The sequence below is a fragment of the Nanorana parkeri genome, unplaced genomic scaffold (genome assembly GCF_000935625.1).
Source record: "Nanorana parkeri isolate BGI_ZX_2015 unplaced genomic scaffold, ASM93562v1 scaffold124, whole genome shotgun sequence".
NCBI lineage: Eukaryota > Metazoa > Chordata > Amphibia > Anura > Dicroglossidae > Nanorana > Nanorana parkeri.
The window spans coordinates 1585004-1607466 of record NW_017306392.1 but is presented as its reverse complement, the minus strand read 5'-3'; the positions used below and the strand labels follow the sequence as shown (position 1 = coordinate 1607466).

Below are 22463 nucleotides of genomic sequence, written 5' to 3'. Positions count from 1 at the left end.
TGAGAGAAAAACTGGGGCTGCAATTGATAACTAGAGACTGAGTTTCTATGAAAATGAAAGAAGCTCCTGTAAACCCAGAAAGAAACTCCTTCCACTGTTGTCCAGCCAACTTCGGCCAGAAAATTTCCTGCCCGCAGCTGCATGTAAGCAAAAGGGGCGGGATGCAGTGATGTAATTGACCATGTGTGTGTGTATATATATATATGTATATATATATATATACACACACACACTGTATATATATTTATGTATTGCATTTAGTACATGTTATTGGAATCTACCTATTAACTTTCCTATCAAATGCAGTTCTTTTGCAACCCTCTCATATACTCCTCCTATAATCTACATATCCATATATCCATCTCACCAGTCCCAGTCATAGCCAATTTTCATTATATATTTTTAGCCCTTATTTATACAGTAATAATGATAAAGATGGACTAATGTTTAATTGACTATGCATCGGCCAGTGTTTGCAAATAATGCACCAGATGTAAGCTTTTGCGACAATTGCAGAACTGTAGGTGTAGCATCCTGGTCCTGGTATCTTTCAGTTTTGAGGGGCAGTCTTTAGTGTAGTGGACCCTGATGTAGGACAGGTGTGTACAGAAACAAGGGGTTAAGTTTAAGTTTTGGGTGTGAGTTTAAAGGAGAACTATGGGGTCAGGGCTTTTCCCCATAGTTCTCCTTAGGGTAACGGGAGGACACAAACTAGCGTCCTCCCGTTACCCTAAGCTCAGTATACCGCGAGCTACAGCTTGCGGTATACTGAGACGCCGCAGCCGGAGCGGATCCCGACATCGATGTCGAGATCCGCCCAGCTGCGTGAGTGACAGCTGGCTCTGCCTATCTAGAGGCAGAGCCAGCTGTACCCGCCCCCTCCTCCGTCCGTTCCGCCAGTCAGCGCTGGCGGATCGGAGTGGGGAGAGGGGAATCCAGCCCCTCCCCTGTCACGGCAGAGAGCCGTGACAGGATTGAGAGGTGAGTGAACGCCGGTATCTGTTCGCTCACCTCATCTACTGAGCCGACCTGTGACAGTCTCATTGTCACAGGTCGGCTTGAACTATGAGGTGAGTGGAAATCACTCATCTCATAGTTCTCCTTTAAGTGTGAGATTTAGTGCTTGTCAGCGCCCAGTGTCCATCACTGGGCCTTTAAGCACACAAGCTTTGGTGCCCAAATGAAACACTCTCAACCCTTTTGCAGACTATAATTTCTTGTTTTATTGGTCCTTACCCAGATTAGAATAATGTGACAACATAAATAAGCAAATATGAGATATAAGTATCACTACTGATGATGGGAAAAATGTGTTGTTTATAACTGTACAGGGGAAAGTCACTTCTACCTGTGCCCCCTATGGCCACAGGCCTATTGTGCCTAATGGGGAATCTGGCCCTGATGTTATGGTTAGTGCAAGGGCAGAAAGAAAGCCGAGGCATGGTTTGAGGGAGGATAGAGAGATCCTAGGTTATCACATTGTTTTGAGTGAAATATCTAACCTTGTGTGGACAGTCTAATGCAATATCTAAAGAAGTACCAAATGTTTTCATGTCAGAGTAACACAATGTAAAGTAATGGACTTGCTTAAGTCTGCATGTTTTTTTGCATAGTTTTAATGTCTGTAGAAATATCACTTACTGTAGTAGCCTTGACATGATGGTCACATCAACATGGTCTTACATAAACATCAAACTTTCTCCCTTTGCAGTCAATAGCAGAAAAGAAACAATATTATTACTATGGAATACTTTGTGGCCTGGCAATCTTCAATCAGTGGGTCATGTATCTACCATTTCCACTTGCCTTGTTTAAGAAGCTTCTGGGCAGAAAAACTACTCTGGACGATTTAAAAGAATTGCAGCCTACTTTGGGAAGGTAAGACAATTATTAAATTAAAGAGTATATAATCCCCAACAATGACCTTCTCATATTTTGTCTATTAAAAATAACATTGAAAGTGTTATTTTACTGTATATCTTTTGGCAAGTGCAAGAATACTAGTTGATCCTGCTAGAACCCTTGTAAACTGGTAACTTTCTGCACTGAAATCAGTTACATCGTTCCCAGCTACCTCTGAGGACTTCCAAACCCTTCCCCTCTGTGTAATGGAGATGAGGAGAGCATGAGGCATTTGTGGTGCATGAGAGCAGCCTAGGGTGACAACGTTGCTTCTTCATAGTGTCATAGTTTGGGGAATATAGCCCAATGGTGCGCGCTGAGAGACCACTCCTGAAGCTGACTTTAACATAAAAAGGACAGTCTTTATTCATGCAAAAGGTCAACAATCCATGAACTTCACAAAATAACTCGCCTTTCTTCAGCATAAATGAAACATAACAGTTCATTGGACTTTCATCAAAACATTGTGTTTTGGTCTCACCAACATCTGGCTGTCACATACACTCCCAATGTGATAGTCCCAGGACTTTACCGTATTTCTCTGTGAATACAGCCTCCATTATTGCTCAGCAGCTTTCCTCAGCCCCAAGCGGTTCAGCATTCACCCCTCCTGGGTCACTGTCTCTCGCTGTCTCTCTAGCAGTTATCGAAGGGTCCCCAACCCTCTTGACCTCTCCAGCCTTCCTGGCTGTGGCACTTGTGCTCACGCATGCAGCAAAAACTGCCTGTGCTCATGTGCCTCCTGCACACCCACAACATCCCTCTGAGCTCTGTGCTGGCTTCCTAATGAGGCTGCTCCCAGCCACCTGATCAGCCCAGGCTGGTCATTGGCAACACCTGGCCCCAGGACTGGAGATTTCATCCCACCCAGAGCTCTGAGAAATCTCCAGAGCTCCAGATCCCATCTAGAATTAGGAAAACCCGGAAGAATCTGGAAAGCCAGGTTCTGCCTTTATAAAATGGTTCACATTCTGGACCCTCTCAGCCCCTCTGGCTGAGAGTCCTGGGTGCTTTTCCACTTGCCTTGTTTAAGAAGCTTCTGGGCAGAAAAACTACTCTGGACGATTTAAAAGAATTGCAGCCTACTTTGGGAAGGTAAGACAATTATTAAATTAAAGAGTATATAATCCCCAACAATGACCTTCTCATATTTTGTCTATTAAAAATAACATTGAAAGTGTTATTTTACTGTATATCTTTTGGCAAGTGCAAGAATACTAGTTGATCCTGCTAGAACCCTTGTAAACTGGTAACTTTCTGCACTGAAATCAGTTACATCGTTCCCAGCTACCTCTGAGGACTTCCAAACCCTTCCCCTCTGTGTAATGGAGATGAGGAGAGCATGAGGCATTTGTGGTGCATGAGAGCAGCCTAGGGTGACAACGTTGCTTCTTCATAGTGTCATAGTTTGGGGAATATAGCCCAATGGTGCGCGCTGAGAGACCACTCCTGAAGCTGACTTTAACATAAAAAGGACAGTCTTTATTCATGCAAAAGGTCAACAATCCATGAACTTCACAAAATAACTCGCCTTTCTTCAGCATAAATGAAACATAACAGTTCATTGGACTTTCATCAAAACATTGTGTTTTGGTCTCACCAACATCTGGCTGTCACATACACTCCCAATGTGATAGTCCCAGGACTTTACCGTATTTCTCTGTGAATACAGCCTCCATTATTGCTCAGCAGCTTTCCTCAGCCCCAAGCGGTTCAGCATTCACCCCTCCTGGGTCACTGTCTCTCGCTGTCTCTCTAGCAGTTATCGAAGGGTCCCCAACCCTCTTGACCTCTCCAGCCTTCCTGGCTGTGGCACTTGTGCTCACGCATGCAGCAAAAACTGCCTGTGCTCATGTGCCTCCTGCACACCCACAACATCCCTCTGAGCTCTGTGCTGGCTTCCTAATGAGGCTGCTCCCAGCCACCTGATCAGCCCAGGCTGGTCATTGGCAACACCTGGCCCCAGGACTGGAGATTTCATCCCACCCAGAGCTCTGAGAAATCTCCAGAGCTCCAGATCCCATCTAGAATTAGGAAAACCCGGAAGAATCTGGAAAGCCAGGTTCTGCCTTTATAAAATGGTTCACATTCTGGACCCTCTCAGCCCCTCTGGCTGAGAGTCCTGGGTGCCAAAGTTGCCATACTACACCGTGGCATTGCCATGCACTGCCTCAATAGATACAATACAGTGAGTGAGCATGACTTTAGACACCAGAATGCAGGGTGATGAATATGTATAATGAGATGGTAAATACATCATACAGTGATAGCAATAGCAGTGAGTAGGTGAACAAAGAAAAATAACTAGCACAAAAAGTACAGTACACTAACAACAAATGCAAAACATATATAAGAATGGCCAGGGACAGGACAAAGAATGGCCAGGGTAGGATGGGAACTAGCATAGCAAGGAAACCACGGGACTGGACAGGATGCATACGATGAATATGCTGCAGGGGGACACCAGCTGTTGGCTACTGGAATCATATATGACCAGCCACTGGGCACAATGCCACCAGCAGGTCCAGGACAGAAATAGCAAGTTCATGACCGTATATAACAAGTTCTCACCTTATCAATTTTAACTAAGGATACCCTGTCCTCATACTATTAATATCATCAACAATCTTCCCATAACATTTTGTGTCAAATTGCCTTGTTTTGTGCATTTCATTTTTCCATAATTATTGATGATATGATATTAAACACTTCCGAGCACCTTCTTGGATATGACATTACCAGCCCTAGAGCTATCACTTAAATGATGCTCTGTAGTATTCTCCTGCTATCATTTATTTATGTTTGTGGCTCACTAAACAGCCTCTCATTTATCTGCAGACAGGGCACAGAGTCTGACAGTAGGAGCTTGCACACAGCAGAGCACAGCATAATAGCAGCACTGACACCTCCTCCACTCTGCACATATTACAATCAGCTCCTGCTTTGTTAATATTTTTTGTGCACTAACAACTTTGCTTTAAATTCATAGTTACATAGTTAGTCAGGTTGAAAAAAGACACAAGTCCATCGAGTCCAACCTATAGTTTAATTAGTTAATGGGTGTACTGATAAATCACTGATTTTGCCTGAAATCCGAACATTTGTTAACAACCTTCTCTGTAGGCTCCTGGTATCTACCTTCATAACAGCAGGGGTGGCACAGCCAGGAATTATCACTTCTATCACTTCAGATCACTTTTATCACTTCAGATCCCTAATAAAATCACAAAGGCCATAATATGGGTAAAAGACAATGTTTTATTAAAAAAAAAAAATATGAGCAACATGCAAGTGATTATTATCTTCTACTGCTGCAAGGTTTTCATTTAACAAGTGAGGTTTCGTGACCGGAATTGCATAGGTCAGAGCTAGTCATTTTCTCTATAGGGTTATTGGTAGTATCCCAGTAAACACTGTATTTGTTTTTGATGGACCTTCATTTTAGACCTACTGTAACACTGACATGATTTTATGCAGGCAAATCTGGAATGATGCTTTCCTTATTTTCTAGAAGTCTACAGATCATACTGGATGCTAAAGATGATAAAGTGGAAGCCCTTGAACTGTATTTTACTGTAAGAAACTGGTCTTGATTTATTACTTATTCTAATGATTAATATTTTCATGGATGTCATGATTTATGGATATATATATATGCAAAGACCAATAATGAGAACTGAACAGCTTTGACAAATTAGTTACCATGAATTCCTGGTAATTGTAGCATAATATTTGTATGTCTTCTAGTGGAATGTAGTATATAGGCTGAGCTAAGGAGTAGACAAGAAAGGCATCCACTTTGGGCATGCATTGCCTTTAATGTGAAATATGCAGTGTCTAAAAAGTCTAAAGTGATAGCACACAACCCCCTTATATTGGTCATATGCTAGCATTATTCAGCAATTTGTGGTCTCCTATGGTGTAACATTGAACTCCACTGATTGTTATTGTAAAAAGAGGTTTTCCCTCCCTGAGAATTCAGGTCCTTCACACTACTACCGTGTTTCCCCGAAAATAAGACCTACCCCTAAAGTAAGACCTAGCACTATTTTTAAACATTCCTGTAATATAAGACCTACCCAGAAAATAAGACCTAGTTTGGGGCTGGGGGCGGCCCAGAGAGCAACCGGAGTACATGGCGGGGACTTACCGCTGCACTGCAGCTCCCGCATGTGGCCCCTGTCAGGAAATCAGCAGACACCTGTCTGCCCCTTAGCCTTTGCTTAGAGAGCTGCTGCTGGGCAAAAAACTACATTTGCCAGCAGGCAGCTGCACAGCATGGCCAGTGGGGTCGGAGTGAGGTGAGGTGACTGAGCCTCAGTCACTGAGGGAACTTCTGACTGGAGGTCTGTGCAGTCCAGCCTGGCGACGAGAGAGGTGGCTCCCTGGCAGGGATCCCACAGAGAACTGTGGACGGCATCAGAGAGGAGAGCTCCAGGACAGCTGCAGCCTGCAGGTATTGTGACACTGTGTGTGACAGTATTTGAAATAAGACATCCCCCTAGTGTGTTTTTTGGGGGGAAAAAAATATAAGACAGTGTCTGTCTTATTTTCGGGGAAACACAAATGTTGATGTGGAATGTACTGCGCCTCTGGTACTGTCACTACTCAGCAAGAATTACGACTGTTCCAGACTCACACAAAACTAGTATTTTTAGTAGCATTCCAAAAAAGTTAGATGTAGAATAATTTGTAAGACCTACAGTAGTGTGTATACTAATGGCTGCAGAAAGAATAGTGCAGTAATGCAAATCATCCAATCAGATTTGAGTTTACTGTAGTCATATTGGTCAAAGATCAAAAATTGAAAGAGTTTTACACCATGTGTGGCGCTTGTCAGAGGTAGGGGGAAATGCGGGGGAGAGAGGCAGTACTTGGTGGGTACATTGGTTATCACTTGTGGTGTGATAGGTATAAATATAGGGGGGGTTGGGGTAGTTGTGCAGGTGTGCGGCTTCCGTTCTGTCTGGACCGGGGTGTCCAACAAGTGTGCTGTAAGGAAACAAAAAATTGGAGACGGAAGCGCCACTATCTGGCGCAATAAATGTGGTAGAGCAGGGTGTAAGCATAAGTGATGTACTTACCTATGGCTGGGTGAGCATTTGCTTGTAATCGTCGGGTTGAGGTGAAGCAGATGGAGTGGAGTAGTAGTGGGAATGGTCCCTCTTTTCCAGGGTGGTGTAGCGATTAAACCGAATTAGGCAGATGGAGACACAAAAACGAGGGGGTGAAGTATGCAATGGTGGGTGAAGAAGGGGTGGGCTTCTGTAACTCACCGTGGGGATAGTGGAGAACGGCTCTCAGCGATGACGGTGCGGCCCGTGTCGTGCCTGGGCGGTGGGCCGTGGGGTGGTCCTCAGGACGATTGCTGGCATAGGTGTCCTCTAATGGCAGGTGCTGTGGAGCGAAGTGTTGGAAATGGAGACGCCGGGGTGACAGAGTGTTCAGCCGCAGTGGAGATGGACTCATGCTGGGGCTTCCTGACAGCCGGACGGAACTGTGACCTGCAGGTGTTTGCTGGGGAAGCCTGTAGTGCGGGTGCTGCGCTGCTAGCCGTGAAGAGTAGGTCAGAGGTTGACGTTCTGGGGTGTGGAGCCCGATGTCAAGGAGCGGTTATCTCGAGCGGTGTCTGTAGACGGGTGGAGTGTAGGAGACACTCTGAAGATCACTTTGGTCAAAGATGGATTCTTCATTCTTGCTACTGCATGTGCTACTGCATATTACCCCTATTTTTGTTAAATAATCAGAGCTTATTTATTACCAGCATAGTTAACATCACTAAAATTTGCATTTAAAGTTGGTGATTAGATCCCGAGATACAGGTAGCAAATCACATCTTTTCATGAAACGTTAAGCTTGGCCCCACAACCACTCCTTGGAGTCATCTACTGAACTTCCCTATTGGTTAGTGACACAAGAAAGGACCAATATGATGGCCAGATTTTAGATTGGCGTCTTAAATTGGATCTGACAATCATTTTCATGTGCAATTCATGTATATAATCTCTGCTGAACCTTTTTTTCATCATATGATTCAGGTGGAATTTTCTGTTTTTCAACAGGTTTACTTTATAAATATTACTGATGAAGAGCTGATAAATTAAAATTATAAATGAACATTTGCAGTCTATATATTGAAAAAAATAGTAGCTAATACACTGCCAAATCCTTTTGCTTAACTGTTGTTAAATGTTACATGTGGTATACAAGTGCGCTCTTAGATAATTTTGTATGACGCTGCACCCTAAAATCTGGTCTACTTCCAAGTAAGCATAATTTATTTTTAGTGGTAACAGATACCTACACTTCTAACCTTTTGGCCTGCTCAGCTAACTCAGTCTTCCATGACATCATTGATGTAATCTTATTAAGAGATTCAACGCAGCACTGCGCACTCATAATTCACAACATCATTCTAGACTAAGAAGAAACATGTAATAGATCCATTTATATTGGGTGTCAGTCAGCATGTGAGGAACCTCCTGCTAGATAAATGACATGTAATAGATCCATTTATATTGGGTATCAGCATGTTGGGAACTTCCTGCTAGATAAATGATACACATATGCTTTCCTTAGTAATGTTTAAATGTGCTTTTAGATCACCTGGGAAAACCGAACTATAGAACTCATTCCAAATGGAACATCAGAGCGTGTGACCGGTATAAACAAGTATGTATGAGTGTTCTCTCAATACACAAGATGTAAGAATTGCAACTGAAAATAATTTTTTTATGGGATTATAACTAGCATCGTGGGATTTACGTGTTTCATGTACTCTACCACTTCTCCATCAGTGGGCCAAAAAACAAGTATTAATTTTTCTTGTCCATTGACTCAGATTCACTCAGTGGCTTAGGGGCTGATTAATAATGCATTCTCACAGGGTATAGCTGTGTGACCGACAATCACAGCATATGAATGCCACTAGATGGAGCAGAGGAATGTCCTATGCTTTGCATGTATGCAGACGTTTTATGTTGCATTGCCAGGAGCCCAGGAACGTTTCCTCATGCAGGTACTTGGCTTGGGGTTATTTGGCCTTAGAAGGGGTGGAGATTGTTTACTTCCAAGATTTATGTGAACTGTTAAACTTCTATTTGCTTCCAAAGGCCAACATCCAAGATTGTGAGATGAAAGGTACTGTTCACCTTTCTGAAATATGTGTTGTATGATTTTATTTGGGTATGGAGAACCGACATGTCCACCAAAAAGGTAAAGAGAAGGAAGATGGCAGTACCCAAAACACTAATATCACAGAATATGTCACCAGACCATTCATTTCAACAACAATCTTCCCATAAGAGTATATGCGCATTTATACAGTATGTGCACGTATGCAGTGAATCCAGATCAAACAAATATACATTGTCCAGCAAAGTTTTTTCTTTATATATTTGTCCAAACATTTACAGTCATCATGTTTGTAAACCGCTGGCTCCATCTCTCCTAGCTTTGCTTCCCTGAACTTCCTGCTGATAGGTGCTTTCTTGGGTGTGATGTCAGCAGCCCCAGCAGACTCAGAACTGTAACTCAATAACACATTAGAGTATTGCTATTGGCTTCTTGTGTGTGTTAAGTGGGTTTACTTTTAGAAGCACCGATATAGTAATGCTTGTGTTACGTAAGCAATAAAAGTAAAAGGAACTGTAGAGAAAATTGCTCATAAATGAATATTTTTTCTATCTTAAAGGCAAAACTATGTGAACAAGTATGTTGACTACATTTTCAACACCTCTGTGGCCGAGTATTTTGAGGAGTTCAAGGCAGGACTGCACAAAGTTTGTGACAAAGACATTCTGTCATTTTTCCAGCCAGATGAACTGATGGATCTTGTTGCTGGCCATGCAAATTATGACTGGAATATATTTGAGCTGGTAAATGATGACTTGTTATGCTATCTGGCCTTTGCAGTAATAATGACAGAAGTCTTACCTGTGTCATGCCAGCTTAAAAAATGATGTACCATTTCAACAAATATTTGGTCTCTGCTCACTTATTGCTATATTATATTCTTTCAAGGACAACTATCCTATATTCTGATGCAGATGGTACATTTAAAAAATAATATATTCCTACTTTCATTTTTAATTCCAATCCTATACTTTAAAAAAAGAAACATTCCTACTTTAATTTATAATTCTGATAAAATGTATATGCCCGTTTATAGAAATTAATATCTATTTCTCACTAAGTTTTAAAGTTGTAAAATATATTTTTGACATGTATAACAGGTTGTTATATCATTTTTATTGCAGTATTAAAAAATTACTATTTATTTTTACTAACTTCTAAAATTGTAAAACAAATTTTGACTTGTATATAACCACTAGTTGTTCTTGTAAAAAGGAACATCCAAAAGGGAATTTGTCTTTTGGACTGTTGCTGATTCCTTTGTATTTCAAATCTTAGGACATTGTATCTGTTTTTATTACCTAATAAAATCTTCTACTCTTATTTTGTGTTCCCTGCAGAATACTAAATACGTGGGGAAATACTCCCGAGACCACCCAACCATAACCATGTTCTGGAAGGTTTTCCATGATCTGACACTACCACAAAAGAAGGGCTTTCTCTGTAAGTAAAGGGTTTAAATCCAAAAAATGCAATACACCGACCAGCTTCAGAAAGACCATCCAAAAGCCAGAGGCCTTCACTGCCCATCCAGTAGAGGCTGCCCTGTTCCAGTTAGGGAGTCTGGAAGGCTATATAGAAAAACAAAAAACAACCGGGTGCCTTTCCTTGTACCCGGTTCAAAAAAAGAGGTAAACAAAAACATACTCACAAAATAGGCAGTATATAAATATCAAAATGGACTGACAGTCCTTGATTGAATAGCTGCTGTGGATGTGACCGATGGAGAGATCAAGGAGACACTCAGGAGACTCTGTTCTCCTCACATAGTTCCACTGCTAATGGTTAGCATGCTTTTGGGGACACACCCCCTGAAGCTCTGAGGAAGGGGAGGTGTCCCCAAAAGCGTGCTAAGAGCTAGCAGTGGAACTCTGTGAGGAGAGTCTCCTTCATCTCTCCATCTGTCTATTTATATTTTTATTTACTCTTTTATTGAATAAAAAGGTTTTACCTGCACCAGGAAAGGCGCCCGGTTATTTTTTTTCCTAGTCATCTGTCATATGAGAACATACAGATTTAAGAGTAACTCACATTAGTATGGTGTCAGTGCTTCTATGAGATTAAAACTTCTCATCCACAAGTATATTCGTTGGTATAACTCATATTGTTTGACACATTAGTTTAAATTTGGGACATATCTAAATAATTAATTGTAGACATGTAAATGAATGATATTTTAACAGAACCACTCATGAGTAAGCTTTTGCAAGAATCTGAATATTTAGGCTACGTTATTGGAACTGCTGGTTTATGTATGGGACATTTATATTGATTCCCTTATGTAACTTATATTCTATAGCAACTACCTAACCACATGTTGATAACCCATGCATTCATAACAATATCACATAAAAAACCCTGTACACAACTTTATGTTTTATTAGTTCAGGTAGTTGACAAGTCAGCAACTGTCAGACCTCAGGGCCTTTAAACTTCGCCTCTTAGGTCAACAAGTTCAGAAAGTAAAGTTAATAAAAGGGGTAAATCTAAAACTTTCAGAGGTTTCAGAGTGTGTTAATTTAAAACTGTACAGAATCTTGTATAAACCATATTTTGACTGGTTCTCTTTAAACTATGATATGGTCATAGATTCTATCCTGTTTTCTGTAAAAAACAAAATAAACTAAAAACAAAAAATGTTCTTATAGGCCATAAAAAAGAGAAAACAAACGTAATAAAAAGATATACTAACATGAGCAGAACCATGAAAGGCACACTGAATTGATGAGAACTTTGGTGCCACCTAGAGGTATAAATTATGCTGTATTCTAACAGGAGATGCTGGTAAGATTATTATATACAGGGTTATTCACAAAAGGGTGGAGAGTTTGGAGAAGACAGGAGAAATGAACAATCTAGGACAACATAGCTGAACTGGAAAGTGAGCTGAATTGGAGAATTTTTCCAAATCAGCTGTTGTCCTAGATTGTTCACTTCTTCTGACTTCTCCAAACTCTTCACCCTTTTGTGAATAACCCTGATAGTGTTAATCTGCCCCTACAAGAGTGCTTGGGCATGCAGTAGTCAACCAAATAGATAACAAAATAAATTTGCTTTGATCCTATCTAGATGAATGTTATAATGTAATGTAAAATTCACTTTGGATGCACATAATATAATTTAGCACCAAATGCTTTTTTGGTTGCTTGATAAACTAGTATATTTAGAATTAAACCATTATTATAATTGGTATATGTTGTGCTCATTTATCATACATGTTATGTGTAAACATAAGAGGTTTACAGTATTTTTGATATGACACAAGGAGCATTAAAGACAGCACTTGCTATCAATCATATTTCATCTTTCATTCTCTAGCCTGCAATGACATACAGTCTAATTTATTTCTGTGGCCATTTGCTCAACTTTTTTATCTCCAGGTTTCATAACAAAGAACTAGTTGATACAAGATTTTCTGTGTAATAATATGAATATATATTAAAGCATAAGCACTTTTAAGTTTGCATTTACTTATTCACATAATGACTGATGTCTAGTAATTAAGTTATTTAAATGTATTTGGGCCTTGTTAGTGCTCCCATGTATTGAGTATTATTAAATGAAACAGTACTGAATGGTCCATTTTTGATGCCCCCTACCCTCTTGGTCTAATAAATACATTTTTTATCATTTTAAATCCTTTTTCCAACATATCAAGTCTGGCATCTCCGGTTTGGTTTCCTAGCACACACCCATCTCTTTCAAAGCAGTCAAGAGCTAATCCTTTCCTGGTTACCACTTCTCAACCTTTCCAAGTAGACTTCTGTCATATTGCTGTCCTTGTGTGGACCTCACTTGAAAGTTTCATAAGGCATTTACCATACCCCATTAAAGGAGAACTATGAGGTGAGTGATTTACACTCAACCCCATAGTTTGAACCAATGTTTGACATTGAAACTGTCCTTATAGATCGGGAAGTGAGCGAGCGCATATCGTTGCTCGCTGACTTCGCGATCATCTCCGTGCAGAGAGCGGTGACTGTCAGCTATTTCCCCCTCCCCTCTCCGATCCTCCAACACTGACTGGAGGAACAGACGGGGGAGTGGGCGGGTACAGCTGGCTCTGCCTCTAGATAGGCAGAGCCCGCTGTCAATAAGCTAGCTGGGTGGATCTTGACAGTATTGTCGGGATCCGTCCTGGCTGCGGCACTCTCAGTATATAGCGGGCAATAGTCCGCTATATACTGAGCTTTGGGTCACGGGAGGAGGTTAGTATATGTCCTCTCGTGACCCTAGAGAGAACTATGGGATAAAAAGGTTACCCCATAGTTATCTTTTAAAATGCATATTTTAGGAACAGGAAATAAACATTGATGTTGTTATGCTCTGAATGATCATATAACTATACTGTTAATCTACCACATGACCAATGCTGCAAAATTGCACTGTTGGTGTTATATAAACGACTAAAATATTATTTTGCAGGAGACTTTTGGTACACCGACTAACCTGATATGTTCATCTGATTTGTATTTTTAGATTTCCTGACTGGAAATGATAAACTTCCAGTGTTTTTTTTTGAAACTATGTGTATGAAGATCTCCTCATTTGGTGTCCCAAAGGAAAACTACCTTCCAGAAGCTCAGACTTGCACTCAGCTACTACTGCTCCCTGAATACTCCAAACTTCCAGTGCTCCGCAAAAAGCTGCTCCGTGCAATAGAAAACAACAAAGGACTTGATAGAACATAGAAAACCAAAACCATTGTCCTTCGAGCTATATACTGTAGCTTCCTTCATCTCCAAATTTCGGAAACCAGAATCAGGCTAAATAATTGTAATATGTGTAATTAGTGATGTGTAGTCAGTCAGACTCTTAGGACTACCATATTTGTTTTTTTGCTAGTAGCTCAGTAGAAAGCACTTTTATCTTTTATTACTTGCACTGTCATTGGATATATATTTAGCAATGATCAAATTAAATTATTAATCAGCATTATTTCACATTTGTTCTGTGGTAGTAAGCTTGGGTACATCTCAAAGCTGTGGCTATCAAATACAGCTGTGTAAAAATCTGTTGGTGCCATAAAGCTTATTCATCAATGCCTCATGTAATGGAGTAATGGAATTAAAAGCAATTTTCTCATATATACCTGCATGACTTTGGTATGTTAAATGAAAGCAAAGAAAGTGTGAAAAGAAATAAATAATTGCTTATTCTACAAAGATATTTTTTATGGCCTGGACAGATTTGTTAGCACCCCTAGAAAAGCTTAAGAATAATTGAATCATAGTGCTATTTGAAAAAAACTATTTTCTGCCTCAAAGATTTTATATGGCACATTCCCACATACTTATAAACATAGATCTGTGGGTGGCATGGGTTATATTGATTTTAAAGATTACTATATGGCTGCTATATTAACGCAACTTGGAAGCTGGTTCCTATCGCCTAATGATAAATAAAGACTCCACATTGAAAGGCCTAAGGTTCCTGGGAATCTGCTCCCACAATCGGATTTATCGCCTCCTATTCTGGTATCCGTACTGGCCTCACGAACATTAATCTTGTCTACTTTCTCACACTCCTCTTTAAAACACGTTGTCCTTATTGGAACTTCTGATTCCTGAACTCTCACTACAATCTGGGAAACCTGTGAACTTTACAGGACATTACGGAAAGCCGCTCCATTAAACCATTTTCTGTGATATCCACTCAATTCCATCTTCCCAGTAGAGAATATCACAAATATGTTCAATTAGCCCACCTCCTCATGTATAACAAATCACTATTCATTAAACTCCCCTATAAAGTCATTTCCTACTATACGTACTCTTAGTCGCAATCCAAGGGAATATCATTTTTTTATTCACTTCTTCAAGATAAACTAACCTTCATGAAAAATGCTTCTATTTTGGCCTGGGAATGAGACATAGACATCTCTGTCAATGGTTACTTACCTTTAGGGAAACTTACAGAGCCACTCGGTGTGTAGTTATGTGGGAACTAGCACACAAAACTCTGCTTCGCTGGTACTTAACTCCCTATCGCTTGGCCAAAATGTCTCCAAACAATTCTTCGGAGTGCTGGAGGGGCTTTGGCCACACAGGAACTTTGATCCACACTTATTGGTCTTGCAAATCTCTCACTAGTTTTTGGAACAAAATTTTCCAAATTATAGCGGCTGTTACTGGCTGTCCTTCTGTCCCCACATCTGGCTTGGCTCTACTAAATTTAGGAATCGATTATTATCCTATCTACGGATGCACTGATACTGATACAAGCATTGTTATGATTTTGTATTGCTTTAGAAAAAATGTGACCTGTCCCTTTAAGAAAAAGTATGGGTAATTGGTATCGGCGAGTACTTGAAAAAAAGTATCGGTACTCGTACTCGGCCTTAAAAAAAAAGTGGTATCGGTGCATCCCTAATCCTATCCATCTTAGATTTATCGTAATTCATATTTTTCTAGCATCCAAATTACCAAAAGCCAGACATTGGAAAAGCTTGATAGCTGTCAATACCTCAGAGACTTTGCAGATACTACGACTCAATTGCGAATATGAGCGTATACCGGACGAAACGCAATGATACACTGGCAAGCTTCTTTCGAAAATGGTACCTTTGGTTTCTATGGTCTCAACCTAATTTACCTTCTCAATGATATCTTCTGTCCTTTGTGATCACTGATATAAGATGCTGCGTTCTTTGACCTTTTTTCTATATTGCGAATATGATTGCCTTGGCTTTCTTTATTGTTTGTTTCCACCAACATTTTATTTTTCCGGAATGTTGGTCCCGAGTGGACCTAGTTTTTTGTTCTGCACTATTTTCACACAAAAATTACTCAATAAAAAACGATTGAAATTAAAAATAACTCTTTTCTGTAATTAGTATCACATGTCTTCAATCTTGTAACCAGTCAGCCTATTTACAATAAATAGAGAAAAGTAGTCACTTTGCTCTTTGGTATTATGTGCACCACACTGGACATGGATCAGAGTTGTCTGAGGAGATCTGAAAGAAAATTATACACCACCATATCAAAGGTAAATGCTATAAGACAATCTCCAAGCAACTCGATGTTCCTGTGACCACAGTTGAAAATATAATAGACAGAGAACACAAACACAGTGCGCCTCCCTTGTGTAGAAGATTGGAAAAAACATCAGAACGGCACAGATTGAATTATGCAGACCGGAGCACTGGTCCTTCAAACTGCATGTCAGCTTCAGTTTACGCGTTTCTGGGGACACACCCCCTTCATCAGAACCTAGCAGCCTTCTCCCCTGATATCTCATATAGTGTCCAATCAGGGACCGGTCACATGGATCAGCCGATCAATAGGAGTGTCCTTTAGGACAGGGGTAGGCAACCTTGGCTCTCCAGCTGTGCTGAAACTACAAATCCCATAAGGCATTGCAAGCCACAGGCATGACTCCCAGAGGCAGAAGCATGATGGGAATTGTAGTTTCAGCACAGCTGGAGAGCCAAGGTTGCCTACCCACGCTCTAGGATGTCACATGACTGCCTTCAATGAGTCAAATTTGAACTGAGAGGGCGGCTGGGCAACCTGCCCTGAGTCCACTGTCAAAGCAGCAAGAGTGGACGGGCAGTCTAGGGCCTGCCCCTAGCCAATCCAAGGGCGAGGGCGGAGTATATGTTCCCGATCGATGTTACATCAATGTCGCCGGCTTTTAGAACGGAGCCCAGATAACTGAACCCGACATCTATATGAACTTGGGGAGGGGAGAGGAATGCAGGATACACACACTTAAAACACCGAAATAGCTAGGAATGGCCGTTCGGGGTATATAGCATCAAAGCTTACAACAGGTACACATAAATCCATGCGATGCTAAGAGCTTAGTTCGAGTTTCACCTGTATAGAGATATATATATATATATATATATATAATCTCCATGTGCACAAACATGTATACACATATATGTACACACATATGTGCATACAAACAGAAAGGCTACACAAGACCCGATGGCATATGGTAGTGTCAATGGATAAACTGGCAAAAGTGTATGCAAATAGATCACTAGTTGATGTAAAATAAAAATGATCGATAAAACAATGGATCCAGACTAGAAAGAAAAAAAAAATGACAAAATTGATTAAAAAAAGAATAAATGCACAATGAATGAATGAGGTGTCTGGACCTGTCTAGATTAGAGAGCTGTGGATATTCAGACCCAGGTGCCAGGCTAGTTCAAGAATAGATCCAATACGCCTCTCTGCGACATAACCCGTTATAAATATTTCCTTCATCACTACTCAAGGGGACCGTCTCTATCCCGAAGACTTTCAGTCCGTCGGGGTTGAAACAATGCGACTCCAACAAGCGTTTAGGAAGGGAGTGATTATCTACTTTATTAAAATGTTTCTCCTGTGTTCCCCAAACCTGACTCACAATGTTCTCGTACGTACAGCTTTCCACAAGGGCGTAAGATGCCATAAACAGCACATTGGGAGGCACAGTTTGTAAATTGTTTGCTAGAGAAACAATTCCCTCCGAACTCAGCACCTCTTTTTTTCCTGCAGCAAGTAAAAGCACCTGCCCCTCAATTGTGTACATTACTCCTATAGCAACCAGTTTGGCCGAACAGGCCCATACCCCGATTGAGACTTTTCTTTGTTTTAATCTTACTAGGTGTATATGGCTCCGTAGGTCTTGGTTTATGTTAAAAAATCTGAGGGTTTAATGTCACTTTAAATAGACATCGTACAGTGAATTAAAACAGACCCCTCCCATAGATGCAGCGTCATCACTAGACCAACTCCCACCATAAGAGGTTTAAAAAAACGACTAACTAACAGATTAGATGCCCAAACGGCACGTAAACGAATACTGGCCGTTAGTTTCAAAAGGCACAGATGGTTGTCTAGGCAGCAGGATGCCATATCGCATGCAAGCTCCGCCCCCTCGTCTGCACGTATACTCTTTGCGTGGTGCGCAGGGCTGTTCCGGCTTACGTTCCAGCAGGGAGCGATAGGTAAATGACAGATTGTCCGTGCATACGCATTGTATCCAGGATCATATTGCTAGCACAGAGGGGCGGCCGAAAACGCAACACCCTGGCACTGCAAACTGAAAACAAGACAGGGGCAAGTCAAAAACGAGCCGCCAAGCAGAGACATAAAATTACACTTGCTGCTATATAAAAAAAGAGATTAATGGAAATTAGACAAATTAGAAAAAATGAGCTTAGGAGAAAGGAAACATTTAGCCACAGTACTTGCAATGGCATCTGATGACAGAGGAAAATGTCAGTGCCACATAGTGTCTCTTAATATCCCAGGTATGGACTTGTGTCTTTTTCAACCTGACTAACTATGTAGGTAGAAGAAAAAATGGTTAAAGGAGAACTATGGGGGTCAGTGTTTTTCCAAATAATACTCCTAAGGGTAACGGGAGGACACAAACTAGCGTCCTCCCGTCACCCTAAGCTCAGTATACCGCGAGCTACAGCTCACGGTATACTGAGACGCCGCAGCTTGGACGGATCCTGACATTACTGTCGAGATCCACCCAGCTGCTTGATTGACAGCTGGCTCTGCCTATCCCTCCCCCGTGCGTTCTGCCAGTCAGCGCTGGAGGATCGGACTGAACACTCACAGCGATTCGCAAGACGAATGGCTCGGCCAATTGTTTATAAATTGAATGCCGAGTGTGCTTTGTGTATATTCTTCCAGATCTGTGCAGTAATCCAGTGGAAACGTGGAGTTTCGGGTAATAAAAAACGGTCACTGCTGCTCTCTCTCCCTGTGCATGTTGACTGGTCTTGTCTCCTCCCCCTCCTGTAATAAAGACCAGTCACTACTGCTGCTCTCTCTCCTAGTGCAGGGTGACTGGTCTTGTCTTCTCCCCCTCCTGTAGTTTTCTACAGGCAGCCTGTAGTAAGTGGGGCCTGCTGAACTCCTCTAACAGCCCTGCTCTCTGCACAGGCTATGTGCAGCATGGTGATGATGTCACAGCTACCTTTGCAAGTTACAATCTAGCTGTGGAAAGACATTTTGTGTCCACAAACCAGATTTACTGCATATCCTATTGAGGAATACAGCCGTCCTGACAGCTACCCTTGAATTCCCTTGATGCAAGTGCAAAAAAATAACTGTGGAACCTACCAGAAATCCAGCCTACATTTTTGTGCTCTCTGCCTCTGCTATACCGAAACCCCAAGCAAGTGTTGCCAGTCCCTTCCAGTTCTCCACTTGGACTTCAGCAGCAGTGCTTTAAAGGAGAACTATAGGGTTAGCGCTTTTCCCCATCGTTCTCCCTAGGGTCAGTATACCGCAAGCTGCAGCTGAGACCGCGGCAGCCGGGACGGATCCCGACATTACTGTCGAGATCCACCCAGCTGTGTGATTCACAGCTGGCTCTTTCCCCCATCCGTTCCTCCAGTCAGCGCTGGAGGATCGGACGGGGGGGGGGGAATCCCTGCAGGGAGCCCTGAGTGACAGTCACAGCTCTCTCCAGGGATAGATAGAGAAGAGAGCGAGCGACGGTATGTCTTCGCTCACTTCCTGATCTATTGAGCCGACCTGTGACAGTTTCATTGTCAGAGGTCGGCTAGACCTATGAGGCTGAGTGATTTTCACTTGCCTCATAGTTCCCCTTTAAAGCACAGTTACTCAGGTTTAAAAGAGACACACAAGTCCCTTGAGTTCAACATAGTCAGGTTGAAAAGAGACACAAGTCCATCAAGTTCACCACGGATCATCATTTACTGGGACTAAAAACAAATAGACAGCATAAGAGTTTAAAAAAAAGCCCTTTAAAAAGTATAATACACCAACACTATAAAAAAGTGACTCTCTGAATTTAAATTGTGGGACTTCCCAGTGACTCTGGAACTTTCATATAGTGCTTTATACCTACTACTGTATATGGTTTTTGTCTCACAGTGGTTCAACATGTTACTGAGGAAGACGGGCCGTGTTATAATGATACCTTCACACTTGGTGTGTTTACCCTTCTTCCATTGAGCTCATGTTCCTTTACATACTCTGTTTGGATTTATCTCCAATGTTGAAGAAGTAGAATAAAAATTATTCAGCCATTAACTGTAGGACAATTTTATTAGAGGGAATACAGCTGACTGATTTACAGCTGACTGATTTGCTACAGACCGGCATAAAGATATTCTCCACAATGACCAGCAACAAAGTGCACAGTCACCTTAGTAATTAATTGTGCCTGAACAGCTTAAGTCCCATCCATGTCCATAGGTGAAAAAACACATATACAGGCAGGGTGATTGGAAGCAGGAGGCTGTAGAAACAAACACTCGCTGTGCTGGTACACCCTTGGGGAAAGTCATCTTCCACTGAGGCAGAATACAAAATACCAGCCAATGACAGCAGAGGGACAAGCACTGTCAGCGTGGGGAGTGACAGCCACATGGCTTCCAGATCCACACAGGACTCCACCTAGGCTATTCAGATTTCTGATCACTCTCCTTAGGCTTCTGGTCTTTGGGAATCATCCTTGCATCTTGAGGAATCAGATTTGGTATTCCATCTAGAATAGGATATGCAATGCCCAGGTCATCATTAACTAGCTCATTAGTGGATTCATCATACCTACAACACAAAAAGAAAAGAAGGATTTCATGATTTATTGTTTTCTTGTCATAACCTTGTTTTACCTTTTGCTTTCATATCATTTAAGTTTATAAAGCTAGTGCCAACAGAAAATCACTAAACCTGAGAATCATCCCTGGCGAGTTCCCATTTTATGCGGTGTATTTATAAAAATAATTTGCACAGCCATTGGTCCTGGCAAACTGCATGTATGTTTGTGCTAATGAAGGCAAAATCGAATACTAGTTGTATATTTTCTTTCCAGGTTCTACACCCCAGAGGCTGCGTTCCTGAGCGTTCGGCCTCTGGAACGCAAGCCGGCTGGCTCCCTGCGTGCATTAACGTCAATGGCACCGCAGCCACGCCCCCCCGCCGGCAGTGCGATTGCCTGCATTCCGGTCCAGTGCGCTCTGCAGAAATACTGCAAGCACTATTTTTGCAGATCGCACTGGACCCGAACGTAAGCACCAATGTGCCTGGGTTCCGGGTGAGGGAGATTGCACTGCCGGCTTGCGTTTCAGAGGCCGAACAAACTGGAACGCGGACTTTGTGGTATGTAATATCAGGAGAATACGGCGTTATGGCCACTAGATGAAGTGGAGAAGCATAGGAAAGTATTGATGTCCTATCCTCAGCACCATCTAATGGCCATTAGAGAGTATTTTCTTGATATTACATTTTGCCTTCATTCACAAGATTGCATGTAATGGAGTTTTGCAGGACAAATGGCCCTGCAAACTTTTCTTTTTTATAAATACACCCCTACGTAATGGAACATGACATTTGAAGACTTGACAGACTGAGTACAGTTGTCTAATGTTTATTAAATATTCTGATATAGAATCTGAGGGTGTTGATTGGGGAGTGCCAATGAGGACAATCATTGGCATTTACGTAATAGTCTAGAAACAATTAAATTGTCTGTACGGAATGATGCACTTTCATTGTTTGGTGTCTATCCCATCTATGTGGTCTGTACATTGGAAATGCTGAGCTTAAATAGTTCTATTTTTGTTATGGAAAAACAAAATCAAATAACATAACAAGCTCACATACAGGAAGAAAGTGCTGTGAGCAGTACATATGTATTACCTGAGAGCTTTCCTGGAGAGGGGGCAGACCAGGAACTGGAGCACACTGCTGTCAAACACTTGGCTGCTCCTAATCTGCTGCTCTGCAGCTCTGAGGACAGGCGCTGTGTGGACAGGCTGCAGTCTGACAGATGGCAACGAAATAGTCTTACATACTGCTCTGATCACACTCATCCCCAGCATGATCCACTGCTTACAAGGACAACAAGTACAGCCTACCCATAATTCACTGCAGCCGAGTCCTCCTCCGCCCAGTGTGCAGCTTTAAAATGCTCCCACTCACAACAAAGTCAACACTCATAAGTTCCTGGAAACCTTCTCCTGTCAGAATCTGACATACATTTGGCACTTGGCAAACAATAGAATCAGTAGAATGCAGCTTGAATTGTCCTCTTGCTTCCAGAACTAGTGTCACTCCATTGATACTCTTTCACAATGCCCATTTATGTCAACCCATCATGTTCATTTAAATATACCACTGCAGTGGCAGCGAGTGCAAAAATGGATGTTGGTGCAGTGGCCGTGAGTGCAGAAGTGTGCAGCGGTGCAGTGCCAGCCAGTACGGAAGGGCATGTTGGTGCAGTGGCAGTGAGTGCAGACGTGTGCATCGGTGCAGTGCCAGCCAGTACGGAAGTGCATGTTGGTGCAGTGGCAGTAAGTGCAGAAATGCATGTAGGTGCAGTGGCAGTGAGTGCAGACGTGTGCATCGGTGCAGTGCCAACCAGTACGGAAGGGCATGTTGGTGCAGTGGCAGTGAGTGCAGAAATGCATGTAGGTGCAGTGGCAGTAAGTGCAGAAG

The 22463-nt window shown here is 41.9% G+C and overlaps 3 protein-coding genes across 3 annotated transcripts in view; 1 reads left to right on the top strand and 2 right to left on the bottom strand.

The window, feature by feature from the left end:
- LOC108784681 (probable E3 ubiquitin-protein ligase HERC6) overlaps nt 1-13796 on the top strand; it is a 49244-nt gene extending 35448 nt beyond the window's left edge. The window contains exons 18-23 of the mRNA XM_018553552.1: nt 1712-1878; nt 5414-5477; nt 8504-8574; nt 9596-9779; nt 10377-10479; nt 13516-13796. Of these exons, the coding sequence (XP_018409054.1) occupies nt 1712-1878; nt 5414-5477; nt 8504-8574; nt 9596-9779; nt 10377-10479; nt 13516-13727 (801 nt within the window). The 3' untranslated portion in view covers nt 13728-13796. The remainder of the gene's footprint in view (nt 1-1711; nt 1879-5413; nt 5478-8503; nt 8575-9595; nt 9780-10376; nt 10480-13515) is intronic.
- Nucleotides 13797-20102: 6306 nt separating this feature from the next.
- PIGY (phosphatidylinositol glycan anchor biosynthesis class Y) lies at nt 20103-20411 on the bottom strand. The gene has a single exon (XM_018553577.1). The coding sequence runs from the start codon at nt 20391-20393 to the stop codon at nt 20178-20180; it is 216 nt and encodes a 71-aa protein (XP_018409079.1). The 5' UTR covers nt 20394-20411; the 3' UTR covers nt 20103-20177.
- Nucleotides 20412-20415: 4 nt separating this feature from the next.
- On the bottom strand, nt 20416-21910 carry PYURF (PIGY upstream reading frame). The gene is made up of 2 exons (XM_018553576.1): nt 21666-21910; nt 20416-20573 (listed from the first exon to the last, which is right to left on the bottom strand). The coding sequence occupies exons 1-2, from the start codon at nt 21845-21847 to the stop codon at nt 20426-20428; spliced, it is 330 nt and encodes a 109-aa protein (XP_018409078.1). The 5' UTR covers nt 21848-21910; the 3' UTR covers nt 20416-20425.
- Between the last annotated feature and the right edge of the window lie 553 nt (nt 21911-22463).